Genomic DNA, 14,134 nt, shown 5'->3' on the forward strand with positions numbered 1-14,134 from the left:
TGGCTGTTTGTAGGCTGGCCACAGCCCCTTCATGGTGGGGGGGGGGGGGGTCCTGCTGGGGTGCCTGGTCAGCCTGGCTGAGGGGCTGAGGGCCGTTTTCAGGCTAGCCACACCCCCTTCAGGGTTGGGGTCCCTACTGTGGTGCCTGGCCAGCCTAGGTGAGGGGCTGGCAGCCATTTTCAGGCTGGTTACGGCCCCAGGATGGAAGCAGGTATCTGGGATTTATTTATCTTCTATAATTGAAACTTTGTAGCCTTGAGCGGAGCTCAGGGCAGGCAGGGCAGGCGGGAAGCTTGGCTTCCTCCATTGCCAGGGGCAACCTAAGCCTCCTGCTTGCTCCAGCTCTGTGGCCGCTGCCATCTTAGTTGGGTTAATTTGCATATTCACGCCCGATTGGCTTGTGGGTGTAGCAGAGGTACAGTCAATTTGCATGTTTCTCTTTTATTAGATAAGGTATTGTTACAACTCTTCTATTTATTGTTACTGATGTTAATATCTTACTGTTCCTAATTTATAAATTAAAGTTTATCATAGGTATGTATGTATAGGAAAAAATAGTATATATAGAGTTCAGTACTACCCTCAGTTTCAGGCACCCATTGGGGATCTTGGAACATATCCCCAGATAATGGGATACTACTATACATTGTCCCACTCCAGGAAGAAAGTGGAGCTTAATTCTCCTCTACTCCTACCTTCCTAATAGAGTAAGAAAGAGGGGAAAATAACTTTTGAGTGGAGACCAGCTTAAGGTTAAACATCACCAATGATGTCATGTATGCTCCATGGACTTACTGATATAATGAGATGGAAAGGGCTCTTCATTTATATGGTATTTCTTTCTTTCTAGAGAGAGGAAGGGAGAGGGAAAGAGAGATAGAAACACTGATGAGAGAGAAACACTTATCAGCTGCCTCCTGCACATCCCCTTCCTGGGGTTTGAGCCTGAAACCAGGCATGTGCCCTGATCGGGAAGCAAACTGGTGACCTCATGGTGCACGAGATGACATCCAACTGAGCCACACTGGCTAAGGCACTATAGGGTATTTCTACCCCAAAGCCATAATCCTACTTTAACCATGAGAAAACAAACCAAATTGAGAGACATTATACAAAATACCTAATCAGGACTCCTCAAAACTGTCAATGTCATGACAAACAAGAAAGATTAAAAAAATAGTCCAAGGCTAAGGACACTAAGGATACATGATGACTAAATACATCATGGGATCCTGGATTGCATCCAGGACTAGAAAGAGGACATTTGTGAATCCCAAATAAAGCTGGGAGATAATAGCAATGTAGCAATGCTGATTTCTTAGTTTGGACAAATGTCCGATGGTAATATAAGATGCTAATAATAGGGGAAACTAGAAGAGGGGCATATGGCACTCTATACTTTCTCTGAAAAATTCCTACAAGTCTAAAATTATTTCAAAATGAAACACTTATTTAAAAACATTTGGCATATGACCCTCTTTAGCTTGTTTCTTTGATGTGTAAATCATTTCAGGATTTGGCAATACAATGTCTTTTTTTTGGTAGTTCCAACACTAATAGATTATCATTTTCCCCTCTTGGGGGTACATGTGATACTTGAAGCCAGTACATAAGAATCTCTCTCCCTAAACTATTGAAAGATATGGAGATCTATAGCTCAAGCTTCTTGAATAGGAAAGGTGATCTTTGTAAGACTAGTGAACTGGGACTAACCAGTGGTAGAGGTTCTGTCTCAAGGCATTTTTTAAAAATTTTTTATTGGGTATTATATTCTTTACTGAGCAATTTTACTCTCATTACAAGTAGGCAGCCTCAAGCTACACAATAAATACTATGTCCAAAAGTGCCTCAATGAAAAGGACATATACAACCTCAGACTCCAAGTCAAACGACATCTGAACTTTTCTAGGGTACACTCTAGTGGCCTAATTAACGCAGGGATTCTATTCCCAAGGAAGACTACTCAGGTAGCAATAAATGAGAGGTCAAAATGACCATACCCTACATACCAGTGCTAGGATGTCAGACACCCCAGGTCATATACATATACACGAGGTGACAAAGAAAAAAACACACGAATTCTCAGGAACGTGTTCAGAATTAGTTGACAGTTGCAAACATATTGCCATTATATCAAAAGAAGTTACATTTGAAGAACAAAAATTAAATCAAAGACAGAAAATCAGGGTCTACCCCAGCTATCAGGTCCTTGATGTTGCGAATATGTGGGGTTTGATCATTTGCTAAATATTGGAGGTCAAAACAAAAAGCAATGCAATGTATGATTTCATTTACCCAGATTCATGGAAACAAAAAGTGGATTAGTGGTTCCCAGGAGGCTGAGAAGTGGAGAATGATAAGAGACTGCTAAAGGGTATGGGTTTTCTTTTTGGCATGATAAAAATGTTCTGAAATTAAATAGTGGTGATAGCTGCACAACGGTGAATATACTAAATTCACTCTACAAGGATGAATTTTATGTGAGTTTTATCCCAATAAGAAAAAAGCAATTCAAACAAAGAGAAAAGCAATGCAAAATATTCTGCTCTACAAATTGGGGACTGCAGGAGCGTGTAAGTGGCAATGGCATGGTCAAAATAGAAAACGTGAATCCCTATACTTTTTTTTTTTAAAGAACAAAACTTGAATAATAAAAACACAGAATCAGGTCCAAAAGTCAAAGACTATTTTTTTCTACCTTAGAATCCTTTTGATTTGAATGGAGCCGTTTGAAACAAAAAATATGTATCAAAATCCCCAGAATGATAACCTGTTTGGAAAGATTTAATTGCTGCAAATAATCTAGAACGTATTTTGAAATATAAACATAAAACAAAAAACAGATGAAAGATCTATTGGAGTAACAAGGGGCACACACTCACTGGGACAGGATGCTGAGGTAGCGTGTGAACCTTTGGCTGTTTTCTGCATGAAGAATCTGAGCTTTGAATGCAGAGATGGTTTGTTCAGCTATATTCCCTGCACTTAGGACAGACTAGATGCTCAGTAAATATTTAATGAATAAACCAAGTTCATGATGCAGCTGCGAACTGGCTTATTGGTCTATGCAAGAATCTCAAATGAGTTTATTTTAAAAACTGGCATCATGTTCTTTTGCTAGAAAAGGAAAAACTCTCATGTAACTTACTGAATAGCTGTAAGTTAACTGGTTTGAATACAGGCATAAAGCAAAGCATCTGAATTAATGGACTAAACCTTAATTAATGAACCTGTTCTCAAAGTTCCAATGGGTGAAAGCTTTTGTGATAGCTTCAAGTACAGGCATGTCAATGCTGGCCATGTCACCAATTACTTTAAACCAAAACCACCCAAACCCTGTTTTCTACCCCAAAGCCATAACCCAAGATGACTGTGAAGAGGGTAAGAATCATGACATGTTTTGCAGTACAGTTGATATTAATAGTTGATATTAGTAGTTGATAATGTAATTCTAACATTCCATGTATGAAGCAAAAAGATGGCCAGCAGTAAGTTTGTAGTGTCATTACACTTCATGCAATAGCTGATATTTTAAACATTATTTCTGTTATTGTACTATAGGTATTTATTTCTGAATCTTTTTTCAACCCTGGGATTTTTTTTTCTAAAAATATTATCTTTTCTCCTCCATTCCTTATGAATGTCTGCATCTAAAATACTGATGAAGCCTGGCCGATGTGGCTCATGGTTGAGCGTTGTGAATCAGGAGGTCAGTTTGATTCCCAGTGAGGGCACATGCCTGGGTTGTGGGATCGATCCCCAGTGTGGGGCATGCAGGAGGCAGCTGATCAATGATTCTCTCTCATCATTGATGTTTCTATCTCTTTCTCCCTCTCCCTTCCTCTCTGAAATCAATAAAAATACATTTAAAAAATGCTGATGACGAGGCAATCACTACCACCTGAAAGTGCTTCCTGGCCAGACCCCTGCAAACAATAGCCACTGATTTCCAGGAGGCAATCACCTCCCTGCTTTCCCCAAACTCCCTACCCTTCACCTCTTGTGAGTGCTGCCAACACCTAAAAACCTATATCACTTAAGAGATTCCTGGATTGGAACCCTGTGCACTTTGAGCCTGGAAGCTGTTACTGCTCAGTATACCAGAGAAACAGGTTGCTTCTTCCAACTGAGGAATCCCAGGAAGAGCCCGCAGCCAGACCCTCAGATGGCTTTTCAGGACCCATGTTTCATGACAGATGCTGCCACAAGACTTTCAGTGCTTGGTTCTTTGAGAACAGGTTTCTGTGACTGAGGAATGGGCTCTGTGGGCTCATGTAGTGGGAATCCTGTATTGTGTTCAACTATACTCTGAAGAAAATGTGTTATTGCTATGGAAAATTTTGTTCTTGTGCTTCACAAATCTTGCCAAGTCTCAATATGAATATTTCTTCAGAGATGAAAGCCAGAAGAACTCTTTGGTTATCCAGATACAAATACAGAGACTGTTTATTTGGGAGCAGCCTGTCTTTCTTCATAAATACGTTTTGTAGAGGGATGGCCTATAAACAATGGAGATGGAAAACATCTATAGAGACTACAGCTTCATGAAAGAAGAAAATAAACAACAAACAAAAAGCACAGCACGCCAATATCTGTAGGAGAAAGAGAAGCCCAAACCACAGTTGGGTTTTATACTCACCAGAACGGCTTGAGTGAAGATGAAGTTGGGGAACAATGTGATATTCACACATGGTATTGGTTTGTTTTTAAAACCCATGCCCACTTTTTTAAAAGTGTAATTTAGCTTTGGTTTCTTTCGTTCTTTAGAAGACATCACTGGAGGCAATTGATGATTTAAAAATCAGTAGTGGAAGTCTCAAAGTGACCCCGTGTTCCTAGTCCCAATTCATATAGTGGAACACTTAGTTACTTAAAAAATTGCCCTTAGGTTTGCTCCCACCCAGAAGGCATTTCTAGTTGGTGTTGGAAAGAAACTTCCATGGACTCCCAGAGCGGCTCTCCCACAGACGCCCTCCTTACCCAAAGCACTTGCATTTCCCACCTGTAGACACACACTCTCTCAGTCCTCCCCCCGCCCCCCCCCCCCCCCCCCGCAGGAGTGATCTGGATTAGACAACAAACAGCACTTCCCAGATGGGCACACATGCAGCAGCTGTCAAAAGGAGAAGTCAGTTTACTTTCTTTTAAACTTGCAATGTTTGCCTTTATTTTGTTCTTTATATTTTGAAAGTGAAAAGAAATAGTATTGAGTCAATTTCTTTTTGTTTTTTTAAATATTTGTTCTATGTATTTACAAGCCTTATAGTTGCTCTAAAGATTTCAAAAGTATTAAGAGTACTTTTCCAAGGGTAGCACTTTTTTTTTTTAAACAATTCTTGGAGTTCTCTGGTCCACAGCATTTCCTTCTGTTCCAAGGTTATGTATGTTTCAATTACTATTGTGATTTTTTTTTTTCTGAAGCAAGCTGAGAGGCAGGCAGAAAGATTTGATACCAAAAAATAAAATTAAATTAAAATTAAAAAAAAAATCTTTCTTACCTTGTTCACCCCAAACCTTCTTAAATCTGGACTAACTACTCTGCATTAAAACAAACGTGAGGTGCGTCTGAAGGGGAGGGAAATTTATTTCTCTGCTTTTCTATTATACAAGTTGTTTACAGAAACTGCAAATTAAAAAATTACACTGGCATTTGCAGTCCTTAAAATAAATTAAAAGTACTCAACTTTTTTTTTTTTTTTTTTTGCTAAACAGATGTGTTTTTTAAAAGTATGAGTCCTTGTTTAAAAAGAAAAGATTATAACAGAAAATATTTTCTATAAATAATACATGTATTTTGGTTTTAGTGCTCCCGCCCTCAGGTTGAAGTTTACTTTTTTCCAGTACCTTTTTCCTCCATGATCACCTTTTTTCTCTTTCCCCTCTCCCACTCGTGCACACGTGGGGGTTTCTGCGAGAATTGGCCTTGCTGCACTGTGATTGGCGAAGACGTGAAACTTTTTAAAAAAATACTTAAATTGTTTCTTTTGTTTCTTTGTGTGTATTTGAAGTTTTAGTTATCCTCTGATTCCTCTTCTGCTTCCCGGAGCCATGTGAAGAATGCTGTGACAGATTTGAGGGCCACACCCTTCCCATTCTGCTCTGCGGGGTCCTTGCTGCTTTCCCATTTGTAGAAGGCATCCTCGGAGATTACCTCTTCGTCATACAGGCAGTCAAAAAACATCCGTAGCAAATCTGTAAGGAAGTGAAAATAAACCATCTGTTTTGGGGCACTGTAGCTGTGAAGGAAAGATTGTATTTCTAAGTAATGAATGCACATTAATTCCCCAAGAAAAGAGCATCCATGACAATTCATTATACTCCCTCTTGATAGTATAAATAGCAGAACAACTGTCTAAAGAATAGGAAAAGAAGATGTAAGCAGTCTAAATTATTTCTTATTCCTGTTGTTTGGTTCAATTTGAACTATTTTCTGATAATGCTGAGCTGTTTTTTTTAATTAAATATATTTTTATTGATTTCAGAAAGGGAGAGGGAGAGAGAGAGAGAAACATCAATGATGAGAGTGAATCACTGAGCGGCTACCTCCTGCATGCCCCACACTAGGGATCGAGCCCACAACCCAGGGATGTGCCCCTGACCGGAATCAAACCCGGGACCCTTCAGTCCACAGGCCGACTCTATCCACTGAGCAAGACCAGCCAGGGCTGAGCTGTTTAATATTATGTAGTTGTCAACTTAAACACTTTAAAAATTAAATAGAAAATAATTTTTTTACCCCTGGCTGGGTGGCTCAGTTGGTTGAAGCACTGTCCCGTGCACTGAAAGGTCGCTGGTTCAATTCCCGGTCAGGGCACATAACTAGTTTGCGGGCTCGATCCCACGTAGGAGTGGGTGTGAGAGGCAACTGACTGATGTTTCTCTCTCACATCAATGTTCTCTCTCTCTCAAATATAACCTTAGGTGAGGATTAAAATAATAAAAATTTTTTTTCTTAATTTTATACATTTCTCTATTATATGAAATTTTACAATAACAATATATTATTTTTATAATATTTGGGAAGAAAAGGCAGGATGTACTTTCCCCCTTCTAATATTATTTTCAAAATAAAAAGTAATAATTTACATGAAAAACCTGGGTAAAAACTTTCTTATCTGTCAACTGTTTTCAATGCTCAGATAATCTGGTCAATATTAATTCTCTGTTTTGCTCTCACAATGGAAACCCAATTTATATTATTGTTCAAAAAAGGGAGAAAGTTGGTAAGGATATAAAATCCAACAGAGGGTCTTTATATATTCTTGAAAAAAAATTCCTTCCTTGCAAGCATTTAAAATTCATTTAAAGTTAGCTTGCTAATCATTCATATTAATGGAGGGATGCAGTGGAATAAGCAATAATTGCTACTAAACATTAGGTTTAGAATGAGTTACATTAAAATTTTTCTTTAGATTTATTTTGGAATTTTATTAGTCCAACTAATACTGAAGTCACTTTTTTCTCTAAACCCCAGTTGGTCTATGGGGAAATGGAAGCAAGTGGCTGATTATGTTATTGGTAAGTCTAGAATTAAACATCTCTCTGGGGATTATTAAAGTTGATAATCAATTTCATCTATTTATAACCATCTCTTGAAAAGTTAGTGTCCTCATCCTATAATAGGAAAAGGAAGCCATATGTTAAACAACCTTTCAAAGGTCTAGAGAGAGAGAAAACAAAGTCAGATTCATTCTCTTATTCACACTTAGACGTCTCTTCAGTTATACCCTGAGAATGATTTGTTTCAATCTTCTCCTTTATCTCCTAGAACAGTGATTTTCAATCTTTTTCATCTTATGGCACACATAAAATAATTACTAAAAATTCTGTAGTACACTCAAAAAAGTATTTTTTTGCTGATTTGACAAAAAAAGGTATAATTTTGATTCATTCACACCCGACAACTATTGTTGTGTTGGCGGTTGTCATTTTTTAATTTGACAATCTAAGGGGAAAGAGGTCAGTGTCCCTGACTAAATAGTCAGGAATTGAATATTGCACAAAATTCTTGCATTGCCCTGGCTGGTTGCTCAGTGGTTAGAGCGCCGGCCCTCTCACCAAAGGGTCACGGGTTCGATTCCCAGTCAAGGGTGAGTAACTGGGTTGTAGGTTCGATCCCCAGCCCCAGTCAGGGCACCATGCGGGAGGCAACCAATCGATCTCTCTCTCTCTCCCTCCCACTCTCTCTAGCAATCAATGAAAAAAATATCCTCGGGTGAGGATTAACAACAAAAAAATTCTTTCGGCAGACCGGTTGAAATCTCTGTCCTAGAGGGATTCATCAGCACTAGCAAAGAAGGAAAACTTTGCAAAAGCTATAACCCAAGGAAGTGCCAAAGATCTACTTTATCTCTAAAATAGCCACATAATATCTACTTTCACAAGTTTCAACTAAATTTTCAAGCTTTAATACAATTCAGTTAACTTAATTTACTCATATCACCAAGTCTTAGCTGTCAGGTTACCTTATTTGTCTGATTAGCCAGAATTAATCATAACCCTTAACTGAAAACTAGTCTAAAATGCCTTAATGACTTTGCAGGATTCTGAGGATTCTGAAGAGTATCATTCTCTTTCATTATTAAGACCTATGTTGCCCTAGCCAGCTTGGCTCAGCGGAATGAAGGGTCCCAGGTTCAATTCTGGTCAAGGGCACATGCCAGGTTGTGGGCTTGATCCCCAGAAGGGGGCGTGCAGGACGCAGCCAGTCAGTGATTCTCTCTCATCATTGATGTTTCTACCTCTCTCTCCCTTTCCCTCTCCCTTCCTCTCTGAAATCAATAAAAATATATTTAAAAATTTTTTTTTTTAAATTTAGTTCCTTAGTCACAATAGCCACATTCAAGTGCTTAACTGACACGTGGCTCATGATTGCCACAATGAAAGAAACAGATATATTTCCATCATCGCAGAAAAATTTATTAGACCTCTCTAGAGTGAGGATTAAATATCTAATTTAAACTAGTTGTTATTTTCTCACGAAAGTCAAGTACATAAAAAATGTAGGTTCATTAAAATTGCTGGTTATCTGAGTTTTGTTACCAGGAATTCCTCTATTATCCCTGTTCAAACCCATCATACCATCACTAAAATCTTGGCCTGGATAAAACTCAACCACTGGTTGGGTTAATTGTAGCAAGACATAAACTTACTGGCAGGTTGATCAAGTTTGACTATTGATGCTTGTAGTGCATAAAGTGCTTGCAGTTCCTTCTCTGTATCCGAGTCTAGGTACTTGAGTAAGATCGGCACTCTTTGCTTGATAACAGCAGTGTCCACTCGGAAGGTGGAACAGTCAGCTAAAGGTGATAGAAGAACTAAGCATTACATTTAAGGAATTAACACACAGCCATTTTCAATTTCTGAGTCGTTAAGACACATATGACTCTATAAGAAAAGAGGAAGCAAGGAGGTCCAAGGCAAATATTTTGAAATTCAAAATGGGACATTCTTTCCGAAATAATAAAAGAACATGAAGGGGTGATGTATTCTGAGTGCTGGGTTCCCTCAACAGTTGTGTACCCAATTCTTTATCTTTAATCATAAGAAACAGGTACAGTGGTTTTATGACTTTCCAAACTAGAAGCACAACATTAGAAAGGAAATTAGAGTGACAGTTCATGTAAATCTTTTCAGAAGGGTAAAAGAATTAGAACCACTTTATTATTAATTATAGGAGGGTGAGGACTAACTGTGACAGTGGCAGACAACATATCTGACCTGGGCCTTTTGGGGGAAGGCACAATACAAGGGCTGAGGAATGCATCCCCAGAGCCGAGAAGCATAAGATTTATTTCCTCTGTGAGTTGGCACAAGGACACAATATTGTTTTTAAAAGCACCTTATATATTTTCCAACTGATTTTATAGTGCCGAAGTCTTATTTCCATAGATAATGGAAATTATTTAAAAATTTTTAATCAAGACTTTCTATTTAGCTTGTTGTTTATTTGTTAAACTAACATTGAAAAAACATTGACAGGAAATCTTAACTTAGAATCCTGAAGCTATCTTCCAAAATGATAAAGAGAAACCTAAAATTCTGAAAAACTTTGGAGTTGAATTTTGTTTTTCTATTTCAGTGATAGAAATGTGGATTTCTACCTAAGGCTAACAGGATGATCTTGTTAAATACTGTTAAATATTACAGGCAGCTTGGAATATTTAGGGTTTCTACCAATCCTAATCCTATCCATCTATGAAATTCATCAACATTCAATGAAATTGGCTTATATAAAGTAAACATAAAGCAGAAGCAGCAACTGGTTATTTCTTTCCTCATATATGAATTCATATAAAATGGCTTTTCTGTTGAGATTAGTCCTTGGTTGATATTAGTAGGTTAAGAATATTCAACCTGGCATAGCCGGTGTGCCTTAGTGGCTGAGCATTGACATATGAACTAGGTCAGGGTTCGATTCCTGGTCAGGTCACACACCTGGGTTGCAGGCTCGATCCCCAGTGGGGGCGTGCAGAAGGCAGCCAATCAATGATTCTCTCTCATCACTGATGTTTCTCTCTCTCTCTCTCCCTCTCCCTTCCTCTCTGAAATCAATAAAAAAATATATATTTAAAAAAAAAGAATATTCAACCTGTTCATTTTAACTCTTGAAAGGAAGGAGGAGGCTTTGAGTGTTGGAAATGAAAAGTAAATTCATAAATTTGAGTGTGAATTAGAAAAGCCACATGCAACACAGTATAAAACAACCGAAGGCATGCAGTAAGCTGTTCATATCTGGGATCTTTGCAGGCAGGGCAGCTAGTTGCCCCCTGCTTGAGACAGCCAGGCACTGTAGACAGAAAGGCATGCATCTGCACAGAAACTGACCTATATAGGACAAGTGTTAAAGACAATATAAACACAGGCCCAAATCATCAGTATTTGACATAGTGGGGATTTCAGACATTAAACTTTGCCTTTAGAAATGTTACTTACCTATTATAATAGCTGCTTTACAAACGGCTGTCATTAAAGCTCTAAGGAATGTAGGTGAACTCATCTGGCTTTCATCTAGATTAGCCTGATATCAAAAGTAAATGGAACAGTTTAAAGGTACCCTCACACATCCAAGAAATTATTTCCCCTAAACTAGGTCCCATCTGGCACTAAGGGCAGATGGGGTCACATTCAACCTTCTTGCAAAAATTAATCTTCTGATTCACTGGAAAATACTTAGGCTACTGCCAGTTCTGTCTGAAAATGTTCTGAGTAGCAGTGTTTAGTTTTCAGGGGTGTCACTGCCTACCTTTGCTCATTCCATTATACAGTGTTGTGTACTATATACATTTGGAAGTGCAATGATTCAAAAACATTTTTTCTTCCTCAAAATATAACCCATATTAACCGTTTGAGTCCCAGGGGGTATTGAAAAAACACTGTCGAAGAATCCCAAACAGTGCAACCGCCCTTTCTCTAAATGAGTACGAAAAGACCCAAACAGCGTGATAGCGCCTGTTTTATTTTATGTCGAGAAATACCAAGCAGCGCGATTGCGCTGCTTGGGACTCAAACGGATATTAATTAAAAGGAGCTGTGTGATGTACTTGCGTCAGTAAATCTGAGCGCGTGACTTCGACAATCGGTAACGCACCGTCAGCTGTCCACAATGTTCGAAATGTGCTGGGTTTTCTCGACATAAAATCTCAGCAGCGCTATCGCGCTGCTTGGGACTCAAACGGTTAAGATGATTTACCCAAATCTATAAATTTGAAAGAACTATACCACCACCACATTGTATTTTAAAGACTACTTTTTTCAGTCGTGTGCAACTCTTTCTAGGTGTGCTGTGTGTTATTTTCAATGGCTGTGTGTTATTTTCTCACGAAACACTGCTTTTTACCTTAATTTTAATGTTGAATTAGAGATAAATCTCAAGTATTGCCTGACACAGATTCTTCAGGTGGTGGTGACAAAATTGTTACTCTTTTCTAAGGATGCCAAAAAAATGTATTTAGAAATGTGCTAAATAAATGGGCCCTCAATTTGTTGCTTAGTTTATTTCTCTTAAGATCTTATTTTTCTTAATATCTTCTTGCTATAAAACACTGTACTAAACCAGAGGAGCAGCAAAAGAAAATGACAAACAAAAGAAGATATCTCCTAGGCAGGTATTTTCTTTCTTTCTTTTTTTTTTTAGAAAACTTTCTTTTTTTTTTTTTTAGAAAAGCAAGCAAGAATTTGACCACAACAAATAAAAAAAAAAAAAAAAAAAAAAAAAAAAAGACAGTAAAAAAAAAAAAAAAAGAATTTGACCACAACAAAATATATTTAGGGCAGTGAAACAAGGAAGGGCATAGAAAGAGCAACAGGAGGGTCTAGGCTGGGCTGCTTTGGCTCACTGGGAAGCCAGAGAAAAAGGGGAAAAGAGGGTCCTGGGGACAAGTTCAGGAGGTTTGCCTGGAATGAGCTGCTGCTGCCCATTGCTCCCCTGGTTACAAGTCTCATGGGGTCCCTTAGAGTTTAGAGGATACGTGCCTGTCGGATGAAGGACAGAGGGAAGGGAATGGCATGGACGTGTTCCCTGGAGCCCAGGATAGTATTTTCCCCTGAAAGGGTCAGGCTAAAAATGATTGGCCAGGAAAAAATTAAAGCTGTCATTATAAAACTATGAATTTTATAAAAATAGAAAAACAGCCTTACTGTTTAAAATTCAAATACATGTAAGGATAAAAATAAACTTCACTGAAGTTAAAAACTCCCATGAAGGGAAAGGGTAATGTGTGAATTAAGGGGAGCCCTCAGGAATCTTTCTGGCAGAGCTTCCAGGGAAGGTGATACAGTCATTATACCTCTACCCAGTCAAAGATCTGCTCATCATTTGCTTTCTCCTCAATAATAAGCTTCTCAAGTCGATTATAGAGCTCTTCAGCAGAGAGTTCTTTCTTTGAAAGTGCTTCGGAGGAACAGGAACTGTCAGATTCTACAAAGTCCAACTTCTGAAACATAAAATGTTAAACACATTGATATAATTCAGTGTTATCATCATCCTGAGAGGAAAACAAAGTCATGGGGTGTATCTTCTATTTTACACGGGATCAAAATGATCCGCACTATCCTTCTGAATATTTCTCCAATTTTTTCTACTGTGTATTTTTGATTCTACTTATAAACAAGCAAACAAACAAAACCCCTAGAACAATCTCTCTGCGTACGCTTACCTTCCAATCATTATGGGTTTGTCTTGCTCTTAGCATATCCCATAGGGCCTTAGGGCTTCATAAAGTTTTTAAAATTCATTTTTCTTTCTGCTCCTCAAACTCAGCAATTTCTCCTTATAAAGCATTTTCATATGTTTAGTGAGTTAATTTTTCAATATATGTTACTATAATTTTAAAAATTTATAGTAACATATATTGATACAGGTACTTTTTAATTTATAAAATTCAATGATATTCAGTTTCATAGAACAATATCAGAAACTTCATTAGTAAAACAATTAATAAAATAATGTATCTTTTGCAAAAATTAAGGATGAATTTTCATGGGAGTAGATTAGTCTAAATCAGTGTCTCCTGACTGAGCAATTTCAATTGCCCTATTTTCAAGTTCGCTGAGTTTTTCTTCTGCCTGCTCAAATCTGTTGTTGAACCCCTTTACAGTAATGTGTTGCTTAACAACAGGGATACATTCTGAGAAATGCGTCATTAGGCAATTTCACTGTGCAATCATAGAATGCCTTTACACAAACCTAGATGGTATAGTCTACTACACACCTAGACTATGGTAAAGCCAACTGCTTCTAGGCTACCAAGTTGTACAGCATGCTAGTGTACGATAGGCAATTGTAACTCAGTGGTAGGTATTTGTGTATCTAAGTATATATAAATATAGAAAAGGTATAATACAGTTATCCTTGAATAATATAGGTTTGAATTGCATAGGTCCACTTATATGTACTTATTATGAATGGAGCTTACGGGGCCAAAAGTTGCTCTGGGTGAGTCAATGAATGAATTTGAAGGTCTACAACTTACTGTACATTACTGTAAACTTTATAAACACTCTATACTTAGACTACACTAAACTTACAAAAATATCTTTCTTTCTTCAATAATAAATAAACCTTAGTTTACTGTAACATTTTTACTTTGTAAACTTTAATTTTTAAAAACTTTTTTGCCCTGACCAGGTGGCT

The 14,134-nt window shown here is 37.9% G+C and overlaps 1 protein-coding gene across 18 annotated transcripts in view; it reads right to left on the bottom strand.

Moving 5' to 3' along the window:
• Positions 1-5,215: 5,215 nt before the first annotated feature.
• The window catches only part of EIF4G3 (eukaryotic translation initiation factor 4 gamma 3), a 274,226-nt gene continuing 265,307 nt past the window's right edge, over positions 5,216-14,134 (bottom strand). For all 18 annotated transcript variants that reach the window (XM_070404282.1, XM_070404280.1, XM_070404267.1 and 15 more), the window contains 4 exons: positions 12,789-12,935; positions 10,936-11,020; positions 9,153-9,299; positions 5,216-6,192 (listed from right to left, as the gene is read on the bottom strand). In XM_070404282.1, coding sequence (XP_070260383.1) covers positions 6,011-6,192; positions 9,153-9,299; positions 10,936-11,020; positions 12,789-12,935 — 561 coding nt within the window. In that variant the 3' untranslated portion in view covers positions 5,216-6,010. The remainder of the gene's footprint in view (positions 6,193-9,152; positions 9,300-10,935; positions 11,021-12,788; positions 12,936-14,134) is intronic.

Source organism: Myotis yumanensis, unplaced genomic scaffold, assembly GCF_028538775.1.
Source record: "Myotis yumanensis isolate MYYU_CA2020_CCGP unplaced genomic scaffold, mMyoYum1.0.hap1 SCAF_2, whole genome shotgun sequence".
NCBI classification, from domain to species: domain Eukaryota; kingdom Metazoa; phylum Chordata; class Mammalia; order Chiroptera; family Vespertilionidae; genus Myotis; species Myotis yumanensis.